Source organism: Triturus cristatus, chromosome 1_2 (assembly GCF_964204655.1).
Source record: "Triturus cristatus chromosome 1_2, aTriCri1.1, whole genome shotgun sequence".
NCBI lineage: Eukaryota > Metazoa > Chordata > Amphibia > Caudata > Salamandridae > Triturus > Triturus cristatus.
Genome location: NC_140580.1, coordinates 1,078,980,455 through 1,079,006,135, shown reverse-complemented (window position 1 = coordinate 1,079,006,135; position 25,681 = coordinate 1,078,980,455). Strand labels below are relative to the sequence as shown.

The 25,681-nt window shown below is 44.3% G+C and overlaps 1 protein-coding gene across 5 annotated transcripts in view; it reads right to left on the bottom strand.

Moving 5' to 3' along the window:
- INPP5E (inositol polyphosphate-5-phosphatase E) overlaps window positions 1–11,591 on the bottom strand; it is a 303,275-nt gene extending 291,684 nt beyond the window's left edge. Inside the window, exons 1-2 of one of the 5 annotated variants that reach the window (XM_085613085.1) lie at window positions 11,201–11,591; window positions 220–1,309 (exon numbers count right to left, since the gene is read on the bottom strand). In XM_085613085.1, coding sequence (XP_085469211.1) covers window positions 220–1,085 — 866 coding nt within the window. In that variant the 5' untranslated portion in view covers window positions 1,086–1,309; window positions 11,201–11,591. Of the gene's footprint in view, window positions 1–219; window positions 1,310–11,061 lie in introns of all 5 variants that reach the window. The other 4 variants (XM_085613094.1, XM_085613065.1, XM_085613056.1 and 1 more) reach the window with 4 other exon arrangements.
- Between the last annotated feature and the right edge of the window lie 14,090 nt (window positions 11,592–25,681).

Sequence of the window (25,681 nt, the reverse complement as noted above, 5' to 3'; positions counted from 1 at the left end):
TGTAAAACTGCACCTCCAGACAATCAATCCTTGAAACCGGATTAAACACCCACACTCCAGTACCAATGCTCCTTTTTTTATATTTACTAATGTATTGGATTCTCATCTTAAACATACATTCTAAATTCACCCAACAATATATCTTACATAAGCTGTTTTGTATGAAATTAGAAAAGAAATGCAAATTACATGACGGGAATCCTGCACAAAGGATCCTACCTGTTACGGACGTCCTTGGAACGGATTGGGTTAAGCGGGTTGGAGGAAGACTTCATGGAGTCTGTGGAGCAGCTGTCACAGACCATGCTGCCCTGCAGCCTAGTGTCACTCAGGCTGCTGCCTGGCCGTCCCAACCTGCTGTTACAAGACTCTTTGTAATCCACACACACTGCATCAATCCGATTAGCTGTCCTTAGAGTCCGAGAAGCCACACTCAGCTCAATGGGAGGGAGAGGTCGCGGCGATGTCACACGGGACAACCTGGGTTTACTGGACGAAGAAGCTTTGCCGAGTGCATGTTCTAAAGAGGTACTGCGCTGCTTGGAAATGTGATGCTCACAATCGGACAGGCTTTCAGAGTAGTTGTCAAAAGCGCGTGGTCCTGGGAAAGATGAAGTGCTCTGGAACTCTCTGTTGTGACCCCCTTCAAAGAATGGACGTGAGGTGGCTTCAGTTTCAGGGATGGACCCATTTGAGGACCCGTTCTCACTGGGCTCTGAAACACTTTCTCTGCTGGTCTTGAATTTTCGCCTCCAACCTTTGTCATCGAGGGATGCAGTACGTTCCAGCTTCCGCTGGCGAGAGGGCTTTGGTCTACTTGGTGGTACAGGAACCATGCTGGGTTTCAGGGCTAATCTATCTATGGAATCGGAAATACAGGGCTGAATGTTGAGATGCTCTGTTTCAGGCACTTCCACTGGATTGTGTTCCTTTACTCTTCCATTGGCTAGGGAAGTGGTCTGGAAAAGAGAACTTCCATGATAAGAAACTCCATTCTGAATGTCCTGTTCTTTATGAATCTTGCCCTCAGTGGAAGAACTGCTGACTCGACCTTGATGTTGAGAAGACCCATGTTGATTGCTCATGCTTCAGAGAAACCAGAAAAGAACTACTAATGTAAGGCCGCAGCATGTGTTTTTTTTAATACTTTGAACCTACAAAGGGGTTGAGATCACACCACTGATATTTTCTCCTGTTTGCACCTTTCGACTGGGCGTCATGGAACACGTTATGTTGACCTGTAATGTCCAAGAAGGCAAGACAATCGGTGTACAGTGGTCCATCGTTGGAAAATCCACAGAAACAGGACCTGTATTTTTCAGAAAGGAAATATGTTAGCAGTTGTATATCATAACTTAAGAGATCTCAATTCAAAATGAAAAGATGGCATCATGTGAAGCAAGTACTATTGCATCAGAGCTCACATAGCTGTGGTAGTTGGATGCAGTGCACTCTGGAATAGACCATTGCACTAAATCTCATGCAGTGAAAACCATACACCATTCGTTAAAGAAAGCCTTGTGATGTGAAGGGACAGGATTTAAATACAAACAACAAGTATCAGCTGCATTTAGGCTCATCTTCCTCCAATTAGTCAGAATTGGGCACCCTCATGCTCCCACATTTAGTCACAACTGGGAACATACAAATTAGAGTTCTCCACGACTGATTGATTCTACTCTTCTATTCCAATCTAATTTAACTTTAAAGCATGTGAAGCGGTTGTTTGCAGCTATGTGAGTACCAGAGGACTATTTTTGTTCGAAATTATAATACACTATATCAAACAAAATCTGAAGCCCTCGAACAGTATTGTGTATTCCGTTATCTAGACCACCCAAAGCCCTTCTGCAGACACCAGCGTGATCTTAGAAACGAATGCATTGTATATTGTTTATGCATATTTTGTTCATTCAATTAAAGTTGCTGCAGCTTGCGTTGCAACCTACAGCTGCCTTCACAGCTAAATCTTTCAAGCTTCTATTTTAATGCTACAAATGTTTACCAAACGGTTTATTTCGAGTGTGGACTATTATAGAAGCTAGAATAACAAGCATTGGCATAGCCAATAGGTCTCGCTTAAGTATTTAGTTATGCAACACAATATCCTTGGTGCAACAACATCAACTGTTACATGGCTAAACACTTATAAGGTCCCAAAGGTGAGACCTATTGGCTATACCAATGCTTGTTTTAATAGCGTTAGGAGAGAGTGTGTCCTGCCTACAACAGCAGGCAGGACAAAGCGATTTGAGAGAACAGTGCTTGGAGGCTGTAAATAAAGCCTACCGGGTAACAGCCCACGTAACAGAGGGTGTCCTCATGGGAGGTTACAAAATAAGACAAGGCGGTACTAAGGAGGGACTACTAAGTCTATTGACCAATGAAAAGCCATAGTTTACAATAGACAATGACATACGCCAATGAAAAATATGGACGGACAGTGGGCGGAGCTTCAAGTCCATACCTGAATACAGCATGCCTCGCAGAGCAGCGCATGCGCTGCCCAGGCTCGACCTAAAAAATGAAGACTGCCTTAGAGGATGTACTGTTTTTCCTATTTTTGAAGAAAGCGAAAGAATGTTCAATGCTTGCCTGTTTCTCTGAGGCCAGGTAGCAAACATCATGTTTGTGTCCAGAGGGCATGCTGTATGAATAATAGGGCTATTCACAACTTCCAGACATGCTTTTAAGAGTCTTGTTAAATCTCTTAAGAAATTCAATGGTCTCGGTTGAAAATATAAGGGGAGCTTATTGGCCACACCACACCCTTTGCACATAGGCACTCAGTACGAGTGGCCTGTTTTTTCCCCGATTCCTGTGCAAACTCTTGCAGGGATCATTATTAAAAGTTTGCAGTAATTACTGCATTAACACGTTGGACCCAGGGAGAGGAGTGATGACCCGTTAGTCTGCGTGTGCCTCCGTGATAAGGGCTAGCAAGTAGTAGATCTGTAGGAAATTTAGACTGCAGCCGCCTGCTCCGTCCGATGTCACACCATAGGAGCTTACTGTCACCTCAACACAACCCAACTGTATACCGTGAAGAAGTTCATTGTTATGAACGAAACGCGTTGGCTGACAATTTCCCTCATTTTGAATCAATTTGTAATAAAAGACTGTCTATGACAACTACAACCAAGGCTATAAGACTTATTGATCGTAACTTCTTACGAGACTAACGGGTGGTGCATCACTCCTCCCCCTGGGTCCACTCACTCTCTGCATTTGCAGTTAGCACCAAACAACAGCAGGTGCTGGAGTCACGCATGCACACCTAACCTGAATGATCATCGAATACTTTTACACAAAGGGAACATAGCAGGGTAGTGCGGTCATTGTGCCCGCCGTTGTCCGCCTTTGTACCTCATTTGCATTAACACGTTTCCCCAGGTAATCAGGGCAGGCAAATCCCAAAGAAATTTACAGGAGGAAAAATGTCTGCACATGTGGAATTAAGTGCAGAAACCACCAACATCGGCATGTTATTCCCCATTGTACAGTTGAAAAGTGTTTAATTTATGCTATTTCATGCTCAGGAAAGCCTAAACTCAGGGGGATACTGGATTTTTGTGTGTGTGGGAAATTTTGACCCCAAAGCACTGGACTCATAAGCACCCCAATAGTATGTATGTATGACGACCTGACGATTGCCCTCCTGTCTTGACACAGCTTCTTTGGAAAACCCAAGTAAGGCAGAATACCAGTGAGGGGCACTGCAATGTATGGGCCTTAAACAAGCAACACGTCTGTTGTTGCAAAGCCAACGTTGTTAGCACAATTCACATTTAGCTCATATTAAGAAGGGGCCATTGATTTGCTGTATTTTTTTCATATTGGTACTATGAATTCATAAAGGGTAGTGAACATTTCTGCTCTATTAGTTTGACCATTGACACCACTTCGTCTTACAATTACTGTAATTTCATGTTTGAAAATTAGATCTGAATGAAACACTTACTTGCTTGATTTCTGTTTTCTGGGAACAATTGAGTACTAAAAAATACTTAATACTAGTGATTCCAGTAGCGGAGCAGTATTATCTAGGACTGATAATGATCTAAATCAATTTAATGTAAGTGCCATAAATCATGCAAACCTTTAAATAAGGGCTACTACAAAATATGGATGTCTTTAATTACAATTACAATGTTAATCAGATTTACAAATATCTTAAAGCATACAGATCCATATCTACAAAAATCAAATGTATGTGAGTATATTGAATTAATGTCTTATCTTAGGAGAGTCGATGGGATATTTTTTCAGTGATAGTCACTACTTGCCTGATATTCTAATGAGAATTGTGATTCCAGAACGACAAAATGCATATATTTTTGTATTTGGAAAATTAACCTTGATTGGTAGGTCGATATTGCAATTTCGCCGTGTTGCCCAAAGTAGTTTCCTAAAGAAATTAAGTGGGGAGTTGCTATTACCAGCACGTGCTTGCTCAATGATGTCATAAAACACGGCTGCAGACCCTACTGCGAGAAATCATTCTCTTCAGATAATTTTGCCAAGCTGCTGAGGGCTGAACAAGAGTGATATTGAAGTCTTTTTTTGTCAAGATATGCAAAACGGACGAAAACCTGCTAGCGGGATACTTTTTTTTTTGTATTGAAATTGTAAATGAAAGAAAAGTCATGCACTCTGGTGCGGAGTCAGTATGCGGGTATGTTTCTTATCAGCAAATACCGCAGGTTTCAAAGAGCCCGTAAAGGCCATTTCTTTGTGCGCGGCAATTATGGTGACGTGTTTGGTCTGGTAAAGACGGAACATCACCGCTTTTGGTGGATTTTGAAAAGAGCTACGGTGTGGAAGTGACATCCGGTGTTTAAACTGCACTTTAAGAGACATTTTACTGCGATTGCAGGCAACCGGGTGCCACGACACAATGATAACACTATCTTGCCAATGCCGACTGACTATTGCTAAATACAGCGCAAGTACCCTGCAATGTCTGAAGTAAAGACAACAGGTTGAGAAACTGTGCAGGAAGAAAAAAAAAAGCACGCTACGGCCTGCTGCTGTATAGAGAGGCGGAGGGGGGGGGAGGGGCGTGGAGGCCAGCAGAGTGACGCGACCTGTGGTGGGGGAGGGAATTGAAGCGCAGAGAGAGGTATGCAAGGCTTAATGAGCCTTGAAAGAAACCCACATGGCGGCTGCGCTCGTGCACGTGCACGCAAGCTTGAGGCCAGGAAAAGCCTCTGGTAGCACTTTTAAAAGCCTTTTTACTAAATTTCTCGCAGAACAGCGCATGCGCTGGCTCAGCGAGACATAAACATCTATTAACCAACATTTACAAAATACCAATGCACCCTAATTTGATAAAAATGTTGACTGTATCAGAGAGTGCATTGTGTTTCAGTACTCAAAAGTTCGGTTTTTAGAACTAGAATAAAAATGAAGAACCTGCTTTTCTGTTATAAGGTGCCAACCAACACACTTGTCCGGTTTATAAGCGTGGATGTCACTATTGCCCAATGTAAGAAATTGTTGCATATCTCTGGAGCGAGTAGATTACGTCAGACAGCCTATTTTTTTTTTTTAGATTACCCACTAACTGCAACACCCTCTTAAAGAAAGAGACGACAAGTTACAACAAGCTAAGTTTGCTTAATACCGGTTTTCCCAGAAGGAAGAAATGCAGAAGTTATTATCAGAAGCACGTTCGGAGATGCGATGAGCAGACAAAGGTAATGGAAAAATATCAGTACTGGGAAACCAATAGGAGCAATTAAAAAGAAACGGAAAAATAAACAGAAGGGACACGCAGAACCACTAATCGGCAGCAACCGGCACACCATTTACTAAGTATCAGTAGCACAAGGACAAACACAGACATTCTTGAGATACAGTTGAAAGTTCATTCTATGTTTGTAAATACTCGGCTGTCTGTGTAGGCACTGAATCTTGGGAAATAAGAGGCCAAGCTCTAATGAATAAGACATCCTTTAGCGCCAATTAAAGATAAAAGGTAAAAACAAAAAGAAAGTGAAGATTAAATTAAACAACACCAGCTCAATATGTGATGGCTAAATGACAGCAGCAAAACAACGCGATTACAGAGCATTAACTATAATTATAATGAAATACACATTTTTTAAATGAATTATCGATTTAAACAGAGCTCAGCTCCACGTTCTGCCCAAGAGCTCAGGCTGTTTTTCCTGGTAACTATTGAGGACAGAAGATCGGGTGTACCAATAGCTCAAACTTCTTTAGTACTTATACCATCGACAGGTGGATTCCCAAATTCCAAAGGTCTTCATTCCAAACCAATCTGTCTACAGTAACTTAGCGACTTAAGGGGTTTATAGCGGGGCAGGATGCTCCAACTAAATATATGATGTTAAGAGCAAATCCTGCATCAGTGTATGATCCTTGTTTTATTTGTGATTAACTCTATGATCACATTCCCCTACTCAAGCGTTGAACTTGTCTAGGATAAATGTCGATGGCCTGTGTCTGGAACTAACACTCCTTACAGGAAGAGATGCATGAGCAGCTGCACAGTTGAGAAGTGGGGCAAGGGAAGACTTTATTATTTTAACGATCATCATAGAGATTGATCTTCTGCCTGCGTGACTGGAAAATGCCAGCACTATTGTGTGTTGGAAAGCTGGCCTTTTGTGGGCTTAGCAATGGATGTCAATGCTGTTGGTATGAAACCAGGCATACAGCTCTTCCAGGCGTTGCACGGATCACATATCTGTTTTTAACATTTTATTATTGCAGAGCTCTCTCTTTCTCAGATCATTCTTAAGGATTGCTTGCATCTATCCTCTGAGGGCAGGAACGGATTATTCTTCTCAGTAGAATGCATGGAGCATTTCTATTTCTACAGTACCTTCTGTGACACCCAACAGCTAGTAGTTCACAAATATGGGCCAGGATTGTGCAACAAGCCAGAGTTATTGCTACGCCGCTAAATCTGAAAACCTCTCCACTGGAATTTGTGTATATTGTTCTATAGATAATTTCGTATGTATTCGATGGAGTAATAAAGAGGTTTCAATGCAAGTAATCATATACGTTTTATTAAGGTTTTTTTTCTGCATGTGTTAATCTGAAAAAGCATCCAAATTGCATAGGACTGTTGCTGGATAGGACCATGTACAGACAAGGTCAGGGAAATACTAAATTCCTTTAACAGTGCAAGGGCAAGAAACCCAGATCGTTAAAGTAGAGAAAAGTCAATTTACTTCTGCACTACCTTCCCTCATCAGTGACCACTCGGATACAATATAAAGGGCAAAGCAAGGGAAGATTTTAAACTCCAGTACACTCAATGCGGTCCCTTCCAAAAACATCAAAATCACACACTCGACTCTACCAATCAACTAAAGGAAACTCAGTATACAAATTAATTATGAGCCACAGTTGAACAACTGGAGATAGTAAGTGCTAATGCTTGCGCTACATGAGATCAGTTGAGATCTAGTTGATTAGTACTGGAAGGCAAATCTTTTTTTCTATGCATGGCCTCTAGGATCATTTCTTCATTCAACATCATTGATAGTACTGTAAGAATTATGTGCTACCAGGTCTTACAACTTATGTGTTATTACCGAGCTCTCTTGTTTTAGCGGTCTCCAATTTGGGTAGTGTGTTGTATACATGCCATGATGTCATTTCCCTCATTAGGAGGCCTACAGAACACAGAGTATGGAAACATAATCCTGAAATTGAATACTGCAGGCGTCACTAAAGAGAGGATTTATGGCAAAATAGTTGCAACAAAAATGTGGGCAAAAAAATAGAGGACACAAATATAGACTTTACATGCTTTGTGTGTAAATTTAAAAATATCAACAACAAAAAATGTATAAAACCACAATTATTGTTAAAAATAGATAGGAACCACGATGTTTAACTATTGCACGCTATATTAACTTAAAAACATATATTAAGTTTGAAAATTGTATTTTTTTTTAAATCTTAGATTCTATAAAGACAACTTGTAGCTTCTGAACAAAATATACTTTAAAATAATTGCAAAAACTAGGTGTAATATTTCATAAAATAATATTCATATATAAACAGGTCCTCGTGTCTGCTCCTCCTGCGACAGTTCTCCTGTCTACCTACTGCCCTCTGTTGTGCCTCCTCTGCTCGTTTCTTGCTCTGTTTTGCCTTTCTGCTCATTTTGCTCCCATCTGTTTTGCTTTGCTGCTCATTTGTATGCCCTCTGTTTTGCCTTTTCTGCTCTCTATTTTTTCTGCTCTCTGTTTTACCTTTTCTGCTCGTTTCTTCACTCTTTCTGCGGTTTCCTCAAGACCTGTTGGATGGAGAGCTGGCACGACGGAGATCCCGCACTCCAGCATCCAGATACCTCCAGGGGTGACAGTGCCATGCTCTACAAATGCTGATTGATTGATTATAATTACAAACACCAGATACTAAAAAAAGTTTACAAAATAAAACAAGGGTAAAATAAAAAATAACTAAGGAAAACCACTAAGAAATAAATAACAAAAAAGTAATTTTACATAGCTCCGAACATTTCCCTATCCTAAATTAAACTATAAATGACATGTAGATAAAATGAACATAAAATATATTGCCACAAACATATTAAAATATCTTTAAATATTATACAATTTATATTATTAAAAACATGAAATTAACATACATTTTTTTTTTTAAAACCAATTGTAATAAATTAAAAGGGAGATTTAATAAATACTTCCCATCCTAAAATTCAAACAACCACTAAAAAAACAATGTATTTCAATACCAGAAAAAAATAACAGCATGTTATTTGAAAAATAAAACACTACAAAAAAAAAGAATGTAATACCCAAATTATTAAAAACAATTGAATAATTAACATTTATCTAATTAACCAATAAAAATGTATTACTATAGTTTTACAAGTATCTACTAAATAAAAAAAAACAAGATTTACATAACTAGTTATTTAATTAACAAACTAAAACTCATAAAAATTATAATCAATCAAAAAAATATATATTTAAAACACCACCTGCCCTATTCCTCTATACACCCAAATGACACCAAAACAAACTTGATATAAAAAGAATTCTTAAAACAGAGTAAAATATCGAAAGAAAACAAAAGCACCTTAAAAATAATTAAACACACTTAGCATTAAAATATTAACAACTTACAACACAAAACGTATAACATTCAACTAAGGGGCCGATTCCGATTCGGGTCGGAAAGCACTCCGGCCGAGCCGGATCCGGAGTTTTTTCCGACCAAGCTGGAGTCCTGCAGTCCGACCGAGCGAGTACGATGCGGCGGCATGCTGTCGGACTCTGTTCGGTCAGACTCCCATAGGAGTCAATGGGAGCCGGTCGTATGACGCGTACATGGGCTGAATGGGTACGTCGCGGACAAGTGCGCCCCCTACAGTGAGTACGCATCGGTGCCATGAGGCACAATATATTTTCAAAATAGAGGTGGAACTTGAAAAATGCCATTGCAGGACTCATTAATGCAGGTGAGATGCCAGGTGATAACTTTTTTCAAGACAATTAAAGTATGCGGTCTGACAAAGTAGCGCCTTAGGATGCAAAACACATGCTTTCAGAAGCAGAGTTGGGACTGTCAAAATGTATAATGTACCTACTAGATCACTGCAGGTCATACTGACATGCAGCAAGTCTTACAAGACATCATGAGGTACTTAACACTATAATCACCAACACATACGGAACTGCTTTTCTAAGAACAATTTTTTTTTTTTTACATGTTCTCTTCTTACTCCACTAAACTATGGCCCAGCAGATATCAGAGATTGTTCTTTAATTGGAATTACTTGACCTGAAGAGGACGCGAGCACACTATGTAGACAGTTCTCAATACTGCCTTGAAGAGTCTGGCCGTTAAATTTAGGAAAGTGACAGCTGAGAGCCAGCTTCTGAATGGCATGCATGGCAGTCGAATTACTGCATATAAAGGTTGGATTATTTAATACGATAATTGTGCAATAGGCCATTTCATTAAGTTTTGCAAATGGACTTAACAATACACATTTAATTAAACGACCCCTCTAAAAGGATTTATAATCGACACATGACAATCTTAAACTTTTTAAAGTGCAAGGGTAAACAGGCGGCACATTCCTGGCCATATCACGCCGAAGGAATTTAAAAATGTTGTACTGTAAATTTAAATGTTACCCTACTAGATATGTCTATCTATAAACTGCTAAATCAATATGGCTTTGTAAGTCAGTGTAAGAGAGTAAATGTTTTCCTGAAATTGTGAGGAAAAGGGTATGAGCAGTGTCGAAGTTCTATATTAATTTGCAAACGTGCTGATGGAATGTAGACCAGTCAAGCTGGGCTCATTTATTTTACTGCATCCTGAATGGCCCTCCTCACATACAATTGTACTCTGTGACCTATTGCCGATGCCTTCGCCTCTCACACAGCTGTCATACGAGGCACCTTCAGACAGTTCAAGTTTTTTATGCATCAGTTTGCATCTGGCCAGGGACCACGTTTCAATTACCTCATTATGGATATGGAAATAAAACAGCAAGCATGCAAAGCGGGGAGTGGGGTGGGGGGGGGGGTACTTTACAAAAAGTAGGTTTCATTGCCCGATCGTGTCACACATGAAAAATGCCCACTGTGAAGCCACGCCATAGTCCTCCTTTACACATTTGCCGACGTCACAACACATGTGTAACCGACATCACCCCACCCCCTTGCTTATTCATGGTCATCATCAGTCATTTTAAACTTGCTGCCACACAGTCACTCCCTCAAAAGACGAAACTGCCCTATGGCAAACTGTCCGCCCTGCTGTCACGTGTATAACGCCCAACTTTATTTAGAGAAACAAATCCAAATTTTCAAGCCAAAAGCTTTAATGTTGTTTTTCATTTCTTGCCACCTTTTCTTCTTAAAACAGAGGTACGGTAATGGTGAAAGGGCATATAAGTTTTCATGTATCTATCTCAAATTGTCTTTTAGGCTTATAGTGACCGCAAAGTCAGGTGTCATTTAGCCTCATCAGTCTGAACCCTCGCCATCAATCCTCGTCTCCCTACTCCAGCTTCCCCCTTCGTTTTCTCCTCACCCCGTACTTCACTCCCTGCCGTTTTCCGCACCTCATACCGCGGCGCCCCCTGGGGGGACCCACAGGCATGTCCTGGCAGTTGTCCCTTCCTTATCCGGGGCATTCTTTCATTCCACAGCGTCCCGCCGCACCGACTCACCGCCTGACACGCGTGGTTCGGCTGCACTCTGATGTCGGTTCTCCACACAGCTAACATGCCAGTCCCTAGAACCTGTGCCCGGCCTGTACTGCCTGCACAAGCCTCCCTCCTCGGCTGGGTCACTCCTTTGTTCCCTAGTAACGGGTCGGCAGTGACAACAGGCGGCCAACAAGGCTAGAACCAGCGGCCAGAGCGCTTCCCAGAGGTGACAGTAAAGAGCAGCGCCCCCGGCGGAGGGGAAGAAACACTGCCACTGTTCCGTACGTGAACACTTTTACGCTTCACTTGCGCTTCCGGGAAGCATGGAAAACCGGGGAGACTCCGAAGGCTACAACAATCCGTCTGCAGGTTCTAAGCTTCCGGGCCGCTAGTTTAGGCCTCCATTTTAGTCATCTGCAAAATAGTTTTTAAGTTAGTTGTATTTTCAAACCTCCTCACTGCAGTGGTCGGAGTGGGAAAAAAAAGTAGGGCGGGATAACCCAGGGATTGGGTCAGTGGGCGGAGTCAGAGGTGTGGCCGGAATGCGCAAAACATCCCAATTCTAACTAATAAATTGATTGTAGCACAAACGGATTAAAAGTTACTAACAAGCATTGGCATAGCCAATAGGTCTCGCCTATGGGACCTGATAAGTGCTTAGCCACAGCAACTGGCTCTGCCAATGTCTTAAAGCTATGTTGTAGAGCAGCGTATATAACTGAACGACCCTATTAAACAAGCATTTGCATAGCCAATAGGTCTCCCCTTTGGGACCTTATAAGTGTTTAGCCATGCAACAGTTGATGTTGTTGCACCAAGGATATTGTGCTGGATAACTAAACACTTATAAGGTCCCAAAGGCGAGACCTATTGGCTATGCCAATGTGTGCCATTGTTAACTCCTTTTTAGGTCTCGGCTCTAGATGGTGCGCATGCGCTGTATCGAACCGACACTGATCATCCTGTGATTCTGGGCAAATCACTTAAACTCCCCGTGCCTAACAAAAATCAATGTGTCCTCATGTAAAGCAATTGGTGCTATGTAAAACTCAGTTTAAAAAAAAAAAACTGTTCTATGTTGAGATGTTCCTGCTACAATAAAAATTGTATCCGTAAAGTGCGCAGCTGCAACTTGAGGCTAGATCTGCGCTAGATCAAATATTTAGAACGCATCCTAAATGTGATGTCAGCATTATTGTCGCTTGAAGAAGGGGCTTTAATTTCAGGGCGTGGTCACATGTATGTTTATTATTGCTTGCTGAGTCCCTCTCCTGGTTATTTCGAACACCGTTTTGCTGCAAATAAAGTTGCTAATGCACTTGTGGTGGGGCCGATGCTGTCTGCTTCACGAGTACTGTAGAATCTCTAATTATGATCGTATTTTGCACACCCGCAGGCATGGTGCAAATGGAAACTACAAAGAAGTTACCAGTTTACGTTTTTTTTCATGTTCTGCGCTCGATTATCTCCAGAGATGAAAAGAGTGTTTCATACGGCGCGGAGAAAAAAAGAGGAGCACGAGGGGTGGGACTGGGGCAGTCAGGGAAGGTTAGAGGGGCACTTAGCAGAGCTGGCTGTGCATGCTTCCCCTTTCGTCCATGCATGCAGAAGTACGGTGTGATGGCTGGAGTGCTGTTTGCATGCCTGCTAATCCTCTGAATGTGATCTTTGTGCATTTTGCATCAAAACGTAGTGTTGATGAATTAAACTAGCAAAGGGAGCAACACAAGACCCAACTGTTGTAAAGAAGGGAGGTGGCACAGATTAGACCATATGTTAGCCAAAAAGCCCCCAAATGCTACTTGCCAGTAATGCAACTCAAAAGAGGATGTTATCCTTGGAGGTGAACGCAGGATGGCCTCCGTCATGTGCAACACTTCCTCTAAAATATTAGGGTGGGGAGGAGTGAGGGACTGACTCTGCCATTTGAGGACATGAATCCCAGTTGTTTTACATTCAAAAAGACGCTAACCTCAAAGCTGGTTTGTAACTATGAGGTTACAATCCATTATGAATACTTTACTTACAGATGTAGGGTGGAAATTGTCCTGTATTCACTGAGCCATTGCCCTTGGCCCAACGGCATATCCAGCTGAATTCAGAAATAAAAGTAGGACAAATATCTGCAATGGAAGTTGTGGCTACGAAGTGAGGCACATGTACTGGAACCCAGGGTGAGTGGGCCACAGCACCCCTATTACAACTGTCTTTTACTACCAGATCAGAAGGAAGGAAACTCATTTTCTAAACTTGCATCGGGGTCATGGCATTTGGCAAACCAGTGGTATGTTCTATATAAAGGAAACGCCTAAGATGTGTGAGAGGAACGAGAGCGTGGGTACTCGACGGAAGCGTCAGATGCAACACATAGGATGCTATTAACATAAAGGTTGGTTGCACAGTTGACTGAATGAACCAGAGAGAGGATTCAAATAGATCTGGGGCCCACCAAAAGCGCAAAGAAGTCCAATGCAATAAAGACCGCATCGGACCTAGGTAGGGTCTGCAGACAGAGAAATGGCCATTCAAGTTTGCCATTACCAGGCACCAGCTTCCGGGCATGAACTCCAGACAGGGCGAAATTAGCATCGACAGACATAATTAAAATACCAGGAGCGGCCTAATGTGTCTGCAGGGATCTATCTACTCTAGGAAGCACCGGCAGAGGCTGAGCTATGAACACACCTGACAATCACAGTACAATTTTCAATAGAAATACTTTTCATAGTGGATAACTTAGGGCAATTTTTTCAGTTCAGCAATGTTAACCTATTGCAGGAAAACAGGAATGGTTTGAAAGTAGGTAATGTGGTGTCAGGGGTCAGTCTTCGGAAGTTAAGGTAAGCACAGGGGGGCCACAAAGCAGCAGCAAACTTAAACCCTTGGCCGAGTGCTGAGTGCCAACACAGCGTCGGGCGCCTGTGCAAATCAAATCAGGAGACCGGTTTTTAAGAAAGGCTGCAGGCTAGGGCCAGAAGGCTGAATCCTAGGGGACGTAGGAACACCATTGGTGAAGCTCCCCAAGGCCCATGGGCTTCGGGTGCAGGGGTGTCCTTTTGCTTCAGGAATAGCTTACTAGGCAGGTCATGGTCCAGGGGAGTCTTCGGACTGAGGCTGCAGGCGTTAAGGTAGAGACCTGCAAGGGTCAGCCCACGATGGACACTGGCTCAGAATTGCTGGGGAACCTTTGCAGGAGTGGTGGGCCAATTGGATTCCAGCCACCGGTGTCGGGTGCAGAGGTGGGCCCATAGGTGGTTTTGCAGTTCCTCAGGGAAGAGCTCATTGGTGTTAAAGTTGGTTTCTTCTTGGATAGGTCCGCTGACCACAGGAGTTTCCTGATCTTTATAGAAGGCAGGTAGTCTTCCCAGGGTTTTGGAGGTTGCTGGGCTTGCAGGATGAGTAATCTTTTGTAGCAAGAGTGAAAAGTAGCAGACAGGCCGGCAGGGCAGGTGCCAAGCCAGTCACTGGTGGTCCTTTCTTCGGTGCCCGGGCTTCGTAGGTCATCAGGAATCTGATTTCTGGGTCTTGGGGTGCCACCTAAATACTAGATTTAGGGGCGTTACAGATGAGTGACAGGTACGGACCAATGGGTTCCTTACCTGGGATATCTAAATTCTCTATTATGTCTCTCTCCTGTGGGATGGGGACATAGCCCTAGCCCTGATTGGATAAATCTCACCACCTTTAAGATGGTGGGCACTGAAAAATGTCCTTCACTTCTAATCCAGCACCTCAAGTTCTCCAAACCAAAAGTGGGGGGTTTGAACTGGGGGCTGCCATCTGCTGCTAGCAGCAGAGGCCGCAATCCTGTTACAAAGGCGACAAGGCCTTTGAAGCTTCCCTCTCGAACACTGTGCTCATCCTGGGGAGGAGGTGTGACACCTCTGCCCAGGATGGGCTTTGTTTCTGGCCTCAGAGAGCAGAGGCTTCGACCCAAGTGTCCAGAAAGATGTCTGGTGGTGGCAGGCTGCCTAAAGTCAGTCAGAGACCACACCAGAGTTGCTAGGTTTTCAGGGGACACCTCTGAGGTGCACTCTGAGTACATGTTTTAATAAATCCAATACTGGCATCAGTGTGGCTTTATTAAGAGGAGTTGTTTGCTACCAAACATTCCTGGGTTCAGTGAAGCAATCGTGGTGCTGGGAAACTACAGTTGTTGAGTTTCCAGCCCATGTACTCACCCTGGCTGCCTTGGCACTAACAATATTAAGAATAGACTTAAGTATTTGTGGGGTATATCTGCTCATGCAGATATGTCCACACCTGAGACATAGTGCACCCGCCTTGGGGCTTGTAAGGCCTGCTAGGGGGTTGACTTACCTATACCGTATGCAGTGCTGCTCTGGCATGGCACACAGGCAGTGTGTCATGTCGTCTTTTTGTTTTTCTGAACTAAGGCATGCAGGCTGCAGTAGCAGTTTGCATGGCGTTGGCGAGGAGTCCCTAGGGGACCCTCTTCAGTCCCAATGCCAAAGGCACCAGGGGTACCATTTACTAGGTACTTACAGGGGGGTCTGAAATTTTGTCACTCATGGTACAGTTTTAGGGAAAGAACACTGGTACTGTGAACCTGGTTAGCAGGGGCCCAGTGCTCTATAGTCAAAGTTGCATCAAATGGCAGGCACAAAGTGGGGGGTACTGCAACAGAAGCCCACTTTCATACTACAACAACAACAATGACATTTATAGAGCGCGCTACTCCTGGTGGCCCCCAGCACTAGGAACCGCCCCCAACCCCACGGACCACGCACGCAACCTGAGCTTCATCCTGGACTCCTCCCTCACGATGACCAAACAAGTCAACGCCGTCTCGTCATCATGGCACGGGGGGGGGAAGGGGGGCGGGGGGGGAGGGGGTGTTGCTACTGCTCGAAGAGCCAGGTCTTGAGGTGTTTCCTGAAGGTGCGATGGTCCTGGGTCAGTCGTAGGTGGGCGGGGAGGGAGTTCCATGTCTTGGCGGCCAGGTAGGAGAAGGATCTTCCTCCGGTGGTGGTTCTACGAATTTGTGGGACGGTGGCGAGGGCGAGGCTGGCGGATCGGAGCTGGCGGGCTGGAGTGTAGAACGTGAGGCGGTTGTTGAGGTATGTGGGGCCCATGTCGTGGAGAGCCTTGTGTGCGTGGGTGAGGAGCCTGAATGTGATTCTCTTGCTGACGGGGAGCCAGTGCAGGTCTCTCAGGTGGGCGGAGATGTGGCTGCGGCGGGGGATGTCCAGGATGAGTCGTGCCGAGGCGTTCCGAATGCGTTGGAGTCTTTTCTGTAGTTTGGCTGTGGTTCCAGCGTAGAGGGCGTTCCCGTAGTCCAGTCGGCTGGTGACGAGGGCCTGGGTGACCGTCTTTCTGGTTTCGGTGGGGATCCACCGGAAGATCTTGCGGAGCATGCGCAGGGTGTTGAAACATGATGACGAGACGGCGTTGACTTGTTTGGTCATCGTGAGGGAGGAGTCCAGGATGAAGCTCAGGTTGCGTGCGTGGTCCGTGGGGTTGGGGGCGGTTCCTAGTGCTGGGGGCCACCAGGAGTCTTCCCAGGTGGAGGGGGATGATCCGAGGATGAGGACTTCCATCTTGTCTGAGTTCAGTTTCAGACGGCTGAGCTTCATCCAATCCGCGACTTCTTTCATTCCTTCCTGGAAGTTGGCTCTGGCGGTGGCGGGGTCGTTGGTGAGGGAGAGTATCAGCTGGGTGTCGTCAGCATAGGAGATGATGTTTAGGTTGTGTTGGCGTGCGATGGCTGCGAGGGGGGTCATGTAGACGTTGAAGAGGGTGGGGCTGAGTGAGGATCCTTGGGGGATGCCGCAAATGATCTTGGTGGCTGCTGATCGGAAGGGAGGGAGGCGGACTCTGTGTTCTGTCTGAGAGGAAGGAGGTGATCCAGTCCAGAGCTTTCCCTTGGATTCCGGCGTGGTGGAGGCGGGTTGTAAGGGTGCGGTGGCAGACTGTGTCGAATGAGGGCGGTCTCGGTGCTGTGGTTCGCTCGGAGGCCGGACTGCGATGGGTCGAGGGAGCCGTTTGTCTCGAGGAATGCGGTCAGCTGTTTGTTGACGGTCTTCTCGATGACTTTGGCGGGAAAAGGGAGGAGCGAGATGGGGCGAAAATTCTTGAGGTCCGTGGCGTCCGCGGTAGGTTTTTTAAGGAGGGCGTTTTTCTCCGCATGCTTCCAGCTCTCCAGGAAGGTGGCCGAAACGAAGGAGCTGTTGATGATGTTCCGCAGTTGGGGTGCGATGTCTGTCAGATAGAAGGAAAGAACATCAACATATACCCGGACTACACAACGGTAGTGCAACGCCAAAGGAAAGCCATCATAGGAGTTAAACAACATCTAAGGAAATTAGTCCTCCGATATGCTCTATTCTTCCCTGCCAAACTCCACATAAGTGATAAATGGGACTCCCATTTCTTCACATCGGCATCAGAGGTGTGGGACTGGCTGGAGAGAAATGGACACTCGCTTTCAGAGGACAAGGAGACGGCCTGGACATCAAGATGGCAAGAACACAAGAGGCAGCGCAAGGTGCAGAGAGGCTCACAGATTGTTCCCACGAAAGATCAAGCGGAGTCAGAGAGAGCAAGAGTAGTGGCAGACATCCAGAAGACACACACCCTGTAGAATGCCAACAGAAGGGAAACCCTGGTTAGGGGAACTGATGATTCAGGGGAAGGAGACTTCGAACAAGGAGAAAACAAAGGATCTGCATCTGAGAAGATCATTTGAGAGACTTCCCCCGCAGATGGGGATAATGCTGCCTGGAGATCCCGCACATCGCATGTAGATGACTTAGTACATTATTCAGGGGCGGCGCCCTCACACAACGGAAACATGTAACACTGCTACCCAATATTTCCACATCAAAAGTTTGAGTTAGATGGGCGATGGACATACCATGTATTGGGGAGGTGGTCAATTTGGAGACCGCTGCATGGTAAAGGTGGGTTGGGACACAGTTTACATGTTGGCAGAGATACAAGGACACATCGTTTATATGAGTGGGACACACCATCTGAGAGAGGACTAAGCAAATAGGAGAGGCAAATGGACATCTGGACTACGATGACACACACACAAACTATTGACATGGAATGTTAATGGGCTGAGGATAAAGAGAGGTCTGGCTACTAAAGCGTTGATTCAGTATGCAGCATACGTAGCATTTCTCCAAGAAGCACACATGGAAGGCTCCGATTGCAGCTTCATGGGGCGAGGGAAATATAAAGCGACGAGTCACTTAGGATATACACAGGCTCTTAAAGAGTAGTGATCATGATCAAGTCGTCAATGGCCTTGCATGTGACACAGACCTGTATAGATGATCTAAGGAGGTACACTGCAATACTTGGGGAATGGGCGGCGGAAACACTGGCACTCATTAATGTGTATGCTCTGATGCGGTCGCAGGCAGATACTTTACGGAAACTGGGAAAGGTGCTCTTGGACCTACTAAAGGCCACAAATAAACTGGGAGGTGACTTTATTATGGCCCTTCACTCATACCTTGACAGAACCTCCCTCACACAGACATGCAACCATCTAGCGGGAACATTAGATAACTTTATATAGGCAATGGGACTAGGAGACATATGGAGAACATTGAATGGGACACGAAAATGCTACCACTTTTACTTAAGAGCACAGCACACAATACCCACTCCTTAATAGATTACCTTTTCACAACACTGTAGATTCACACAGGCTGAGCACAAAGCAAGGGAATATCAAACTCACTGAGTACTGCATTAGAAACAGCAAAGGGAAGGGGAGTGGAAAATGGCTGCATGGTGACTGACGAATAGAACTTAAGAGCTTACACAAAGTTACCGAGCATTACTTTAAAGAAAATACCCAAACATCAAAGCATGCAGATATATTGTGGGAGGCCTACAAGGCCACAATTCAGGGGATGATCATATCAAATGAAGTGGTAAGCAAAATAATCCAGAAATACCTGGGAGGGGAGCTTCTAGACCTACGAAAGAAACACATTTTAATGCTCTGAGACTAATTACAGACGACACACATAACCCTTAGAACACAGGGGAATACCGCTTTCTTGCAACTGATGAAGTAAAGATGACTCTTATGGCCAAACAGAAGCAGCTATATGAGGCAGGAGATAAAGCAGGGAAGCTCCTGGTGTGGCTTAGTGGCAGATATAGAAAGGAAACAACCCTGAAATGACAGCTCAGGATGGCACAAACTTTACAGGCAGTGAGGAAGTAGCAGCAGTAATGGCAGACTACATACAAAGATTCTATTCAGAAGAAAAGAAACCGCATATGTAGGCACTGCAGACCTTTATCGGAGACTGCCCCTGTAGGAAGCTAGAGAAGGCTAGGGCCCTGGAATGGGAAGATGATCTAATGAAGGAAGAAGTGCACACAGCACTTAGGCAGTTACTATCTGGAAAGACCTCGGGCCAAACAAGCTTCCAGTGGAGGAAAAGAAAATGGCAGTTAGGATCTACGAGCCACTACATAAGATGTACACAGAGTCGTTTAGTTAAGATTAAACGCCCAGAGATTTATGTACTGCAACAATAGTATTCCTTCCCAAGGCAGATAAACTAAAAGACAGGATGAACTTATACTGATTATCACTCCACAGTGCAGATACCAAAGCGTTGGCTCAAGTTCTGACAAATAGGCTGCGGGGTGTGGTCTTGGACCTGGTGCACCCAGACCAGAACGGGTTCATACCCCATAGATCAACCAAGCTAAACCTCCAACGCCCCTACAATAATATCACAGTGGCAGAGGGGCCCTTCCTGTTTACAATCATGGAGAAAGCGGGGTTCAGACTCAACTTTATGAAATGAACTAAACTCATATACACTAATCCCAGGGCCAGACTCAACATAAATGCAATCCTATCTAGGGAAATCCCCAAAAGGAGGGGCACAGGGCAAGGATGTTCCCCATCGTGGATGCTCTTTGCTCTGGCGATAGAAGCCTGAGCAGAATGGATACAGGAGGACGTGCAGGTGTGGGGCTGGGTACTGGGAGACTCCTGGGAAGAACTAATGTCTCTCTCTATATGCAGATGATATTGTGTTATTATACCTAGCACAACCGGCGACCTCTCTGATGAGACAGAGAGATCTTCAAAGTATACAGGTCATATGCTAGAATGAGAACTAGGAGAAATCCCCATGGCTAGCTAGATGGCTATGGTCAAACTACCCCCGACGATGAAAATTGCCACCCAGCTCTTCAAATACCTGGGGCTGTGGATATACAAAGACGAGCAAACACATTAGGAAGACATCTTAGCCCCATTACTCCCTAGGCTGGAGAAGAATAAGCAGCACTGGAGGACATTACCACTCAAGGCAGGGCGGCAATATTCAAGATGATTGACCTACCTCAGTTTACATATAGAATGCAAAACAGCCCATAGGCAATCCCAGATATGTACTTTTGGACAATAAATAGATTAATATGGTCCTTGCTCTGGCTGGACGGCCCACCCCGGATCCCGTTTTCAACTCTCCAAAGTGACAATGGGGCATAACACTACTGAATATTTGTAACTACTACAAAGCAGCCTAGGTCAGCATAGGTCATGATTGGGCATAAGGCCCACTAGAGGATCCAGCATTTAGGATGGACCAGGTGCTCAGGTTCCCTGGCAGTGAGGTCTGAGAGCAAGGCAGCTATCACAGAAGTCAACACCTCGGGCGTGCAACATACCACATCAGCTTAGGTGGTGGGGGTGACCAATCACAGAAGGCGAAGAGATATACCATTTATCCAAGGAGGGAGACCTTAGCACATCAGTACCCATAAAATGACAATACAATTAAGGAAGGCTCAACGCACTGTCAGTCAAATAGAATGATATGTATTTGAGATATAGAATGACACCATGTCCTTGGACAAACTGTTCAACCGCAACTCCATGAGATACCAAGTGATCTGGATGACAACGAATGGAGAGACGCGTTACAATTCCTTACAGGAGTGGCCATAAAGCGAGTTTCCAATTAATCCAGCTCAAAATACTACATAGAATATACTACATCAGAATCCTGTTGTCCAAAATAGGTCAAGTGTTTGAGAAACTGTGGACAAAGGAAAACTTTTCTACATAAACTATGGGATTGCCCCAAATGTCAAAACTTCTGGGAAAGGGTGGTGCACAAATTTGAAGATGCTACAGGAGTGCCGTTTGACTGGTGCTACTGGGAATATGCAGGGAATATGAGGCTATATCATATAAAAGACTATAGTTTAATCTAGCGTTTATACTGGCAAGAAGGGAAATAGCTCAGGTGTGGGGTTGCACATCATGCCCAAAACTCCGAGAGTGGACACAGGTATGGAAATATTCAGGGCAATCGAAAAACAGGTGTATGAGGGAAGGGGATGTCCCCCAAAATTCGAAAAATTGTGGGGAGGATGGCCCACAGGGAACCAGCGATATAGGAACCATGGAATGGTGAATTAGGACTGAGAAGGTGACACAAACACAAGAAGGATGCCCAGTCCCTGGGAAAGGGGACCACAATGGAAAGACATATCTTAATGTAACATGTATGTATTATGGACTCTCGGGGAATGGGAAGGTGGGGAAGGAGAGTAATGTGGCCAAATATCGCTGAACTTGTTTTGTTTCAGCTGTTTATTTGACCTTGTGCCAATCTAAAACGCAAATAAAATCTTTCCACAAAAAAAAAGTGTGAAAGCTCCCTTCTCCCCATTGAGGAACCATTTTGGGGCTTTTTTTATTTTGGCTCCTCATCCCGAAACCTCCTTGTGCATAATGACATATAATCATCCTCAAGAGGTTTAACATATGCCTCTGGTCTTCCTCTTTCTAACAGTAAACATTGTATCAGAGTACTACCTTCCATGTATCGATCATGAAGATGCATTCTTCACTTCGCAGTGCTCCCAGCCCTGGAGTTTCCCTGGAGTTGCTTTGCACCTTTATCCCAAATCTAAAAAGGACCTTATAATGGTAAACCCAGCAACAACTGGGAGTCCCCTGTGGTGGCTTATTCCGGATATCTTTGTGCATGGCCTTATATCCTCCAGCAACTTTGCTCCTTATCACCAATGTCCACCTGAAGGACACAGGTGTCTCCTACTGCACATGGTCAGTGGTCTTCCCTTGAACCTGGAAATTATTTGAACAGGCAAGAATTGTCAGGCTTGTTCGGTGCCAACACAAGTGTCCACCGCGCTTAGCAAGATGGACAACATTGCTGCTAAAACCTGTCAGTCCGCGTTTTCATATCCAGATACCTGGAAGCAGGTGATGAGGTTGTTGTCCCAGTTGGTAGGGCTCAATCTTGAGCCTCTTTAAGCCTCTTACAATCCAATGGCAGACGGCCCTCAAGTGAGCTAAAAAGGGGCATTTAGAGATTTCCCTCAAGAGGATTTCTTGGCCTTTTCCACAAGAAGTTCGGCTATGTCACTCTGGACTTCTTTGTAGATAAAGAGAACTGCATGCTACCGCACTGGTGCAGCGACACATTTGTGCACATTTTCTTTGAATGAGCATTTCTTAACATTGGAGGATCTAATTATATGTCGGAATTGCTGTATTTGTGAGGTAAATTTGCCCGCTTTCATATATGATGCCTACCTTTATAGCCTCTTCCTGAGCTTTTCATACCACGTTTCATGGGTAGGAGCAAATACCTACTCCATCATACTAAGAGACAGATGTCCAATGCTCATACCAATGATTCTGCTCCAAACAATTCCTCACACCCACTTGAGGTTTTGACGCAAGAGGCTTGCTCTGCTAATACAGCTGCCCTTACGATTACGACCATGGCATCTAAAACACAATTACCTTCAGCTACCGTTAAGAGACTTAAACAAGATCCCCCCTCTCCTCCCAAGTCTGTTTCTCCAGTTTCTTTGGATATTGTTTTGGAGGAAATCCGCACCCTCCAACCCTTCATTGAGGAAACTAACTCCCGCCTACAGACCTTGGACAATAAATGGTCATCTATGGAGTTCCACCTCACTGTGGTGGAGCAACAGCTTAACAAGGTACAGGATTCATCTTCTAGAATTTCCTCTTTGGAGAAAGAGGTCCTACAACTGAGAAGATCGACTGAGGACTTGGGAAATAGTCGCAATAATTTACGCATTTACAGACTTCCTGAAGGCCTTGAAGGGGACGACCCTGTTGCGTACATTACTTCCTTTCTGCCACAGTTTTTGGGTCTCCCTTCTTCGACCAAGTTGAATATACGAGCACATAGACTGGGTCCACGTTTATACTCCTCAGTCACTCCAGCCAAACCTCGTGGAATAATTCTTTTATTTCTACAATTCACTGACCTTCTGCAGGTGCTGGGTGCCATTAAACCCAAAAAGCAACTGTCTTGGCATGGTATAAAAGTATTTATTTCTCAGGATTTTTCTTCGGCCACCGCAAAACGACGAAAATAATTCCTGGATCTTCCTCCGGTTCTTCGCTCCGTGGGTGCAAGATATGGTTTGTTACATTCGAGCAACTCCAATCCAAATATGGGATGGCACCAACTGAGCTTTTCCGATACTATCAAATAAAGCACGCCTTAGAGGCGGCAATCCCGCCCTCCACCAGCTTACCCGAGGCATCCCCACTAGAAGACAGGTTACCTACAGAACATATGGACAAAAGGGCAATTTCCATGACATACCGGAAAATCATTAATAACGCACCTGACCCCATGCAAAAGCTCCGTGATAAATGGGTCGCTGACCTGGGAGAACTTGACGACTCAGACTGGCAGGACGCATTAGCCTCACCCAGGGAAGTGGCAATTCCATCCCGACTTCGCCTGATACAACTTAAGATCCTGCACAGAGTGTACTACACACGGCTGACACTTCACCACATGGGGAGAGCGGACACTCCACTTTGCTTGAGGGGGTGTGGGGCACCTGGCACTTTTTTCCACACTATCTGGGAATGCCCTGTGATAGTGGAATACTGGAGATTGGTAATGGGAAAAATCACACGATTCAGCGGGAACCCTGTCCCACCCGACCCCAAGCGTTGCCTCTTAAATATATGGGAGCCCACAGACCTTAATATCACACAACAAACATGGGCAACCTTGGGAATGATGATGGCAAAAAAGAATATCGCAAGACACTGGGGTGCAGTGGCCGCCCCCACTATCGCAGAATCGTGTAAAGACATGGATATAGCTATGGTAGCTGAAAAAACTGTATATGTACGCAGGGGGTGCCCGAAAAAATTGATACGGCTGTGGCAAGGATGGAACATATATAGGGGGGGAGCTATGCACATTACCGATTATAGCACAAGACCCTGACGAAATGATGTGATATAGCCATTTGTAACTGAATACTGTGGTTTTTCTATGAGGTGTTATGTGCATAGGTGGGACGCCACAATGAGGACGATAGTATACAACCCACCCTAGAGCTGTCTTAAAAAATCCAAGCTGAATATTAGATGGAATACCGGGATATCTATATGTTTTGACCGTGTGCCTCCTGATTATTGTTATTTTAATGTTTACTGAAAATAAAAATAAATTTACAAAAAAAAAGATATGGTTTGTTTGTCCCATGCCTCTTTAAGGTCACCTTCTTAAACAAGATTTCCACCTTTGAAGATACGGCTGATCTCAGAAGGTTTATTCAATCTCATTCTACTGCCTCAATGGAGATTGTTCCTCCTCCTTCTGGAACTTGACTGTAGTGCTTCTTTTGTTATGCTACGGCATTGATTTTGTTGTGATAGTTTTATGTTATTTTGACTCCATTGTTCTTCTTGCTTGTATCTGCATAACTGTTTCCTTTTAGAGGTTCATTGAAAGTTTACTGTGTTCCTCTCCATGTTCCCGCTCCTGTTCATGTCTAATTGATGCCCTGGTGTGTTGCCCTTTGTTGGGTGTGCTGTTTCCATTGTCCATTACCGCCTCTCATCCTTCCCTTTGTTCCCCGTAAGGTACGTACCACAGTCGTCATTTTGACATGTACGGTCTTCTCTTATGCTTTCTCCCCTTCCATTCTTTCCTCTTTTTTGTATCTTTCCCCTCTCTTTCCTTGGCTGTTTTGCATCCTTTTTCTTATATGTTTCTTTCTTCACATGACTTCTTAACTTACCTCTTCTTTACATTTTTTCCTTTCTCCCGGACTCTTCTCCCCTTTCTCTCCCTCAATCTCTTACTTCATTATTTCATTGTTGCATATACTGTTTCTTCTTTATCATTGATAGTTTTGCATTCAGAGTGATTTCCTGGAATGTAAAAGGCTTCATTAACCCAATTAAAAGACAGATAATTTACAAGAGACTCACCTTAATGAACCTGAGGCATCAAAATAAAAAAAAAGGTTGGGTTAGTTCAGTTTTAGTCTCTCCTACCTCCACTAAGAAAATGGTGTTATAATTTTATGCAACAAGAAATTGAATTGTAGAGTTATATCGCAAGAAATTGATACTGATGGAAGATGGTTGCTAGCTAAATTGTTAATTAATAATGTTCCTTTGACTGTATTCAATGTTTATGGCCCTACTTAACCTGACTGTTC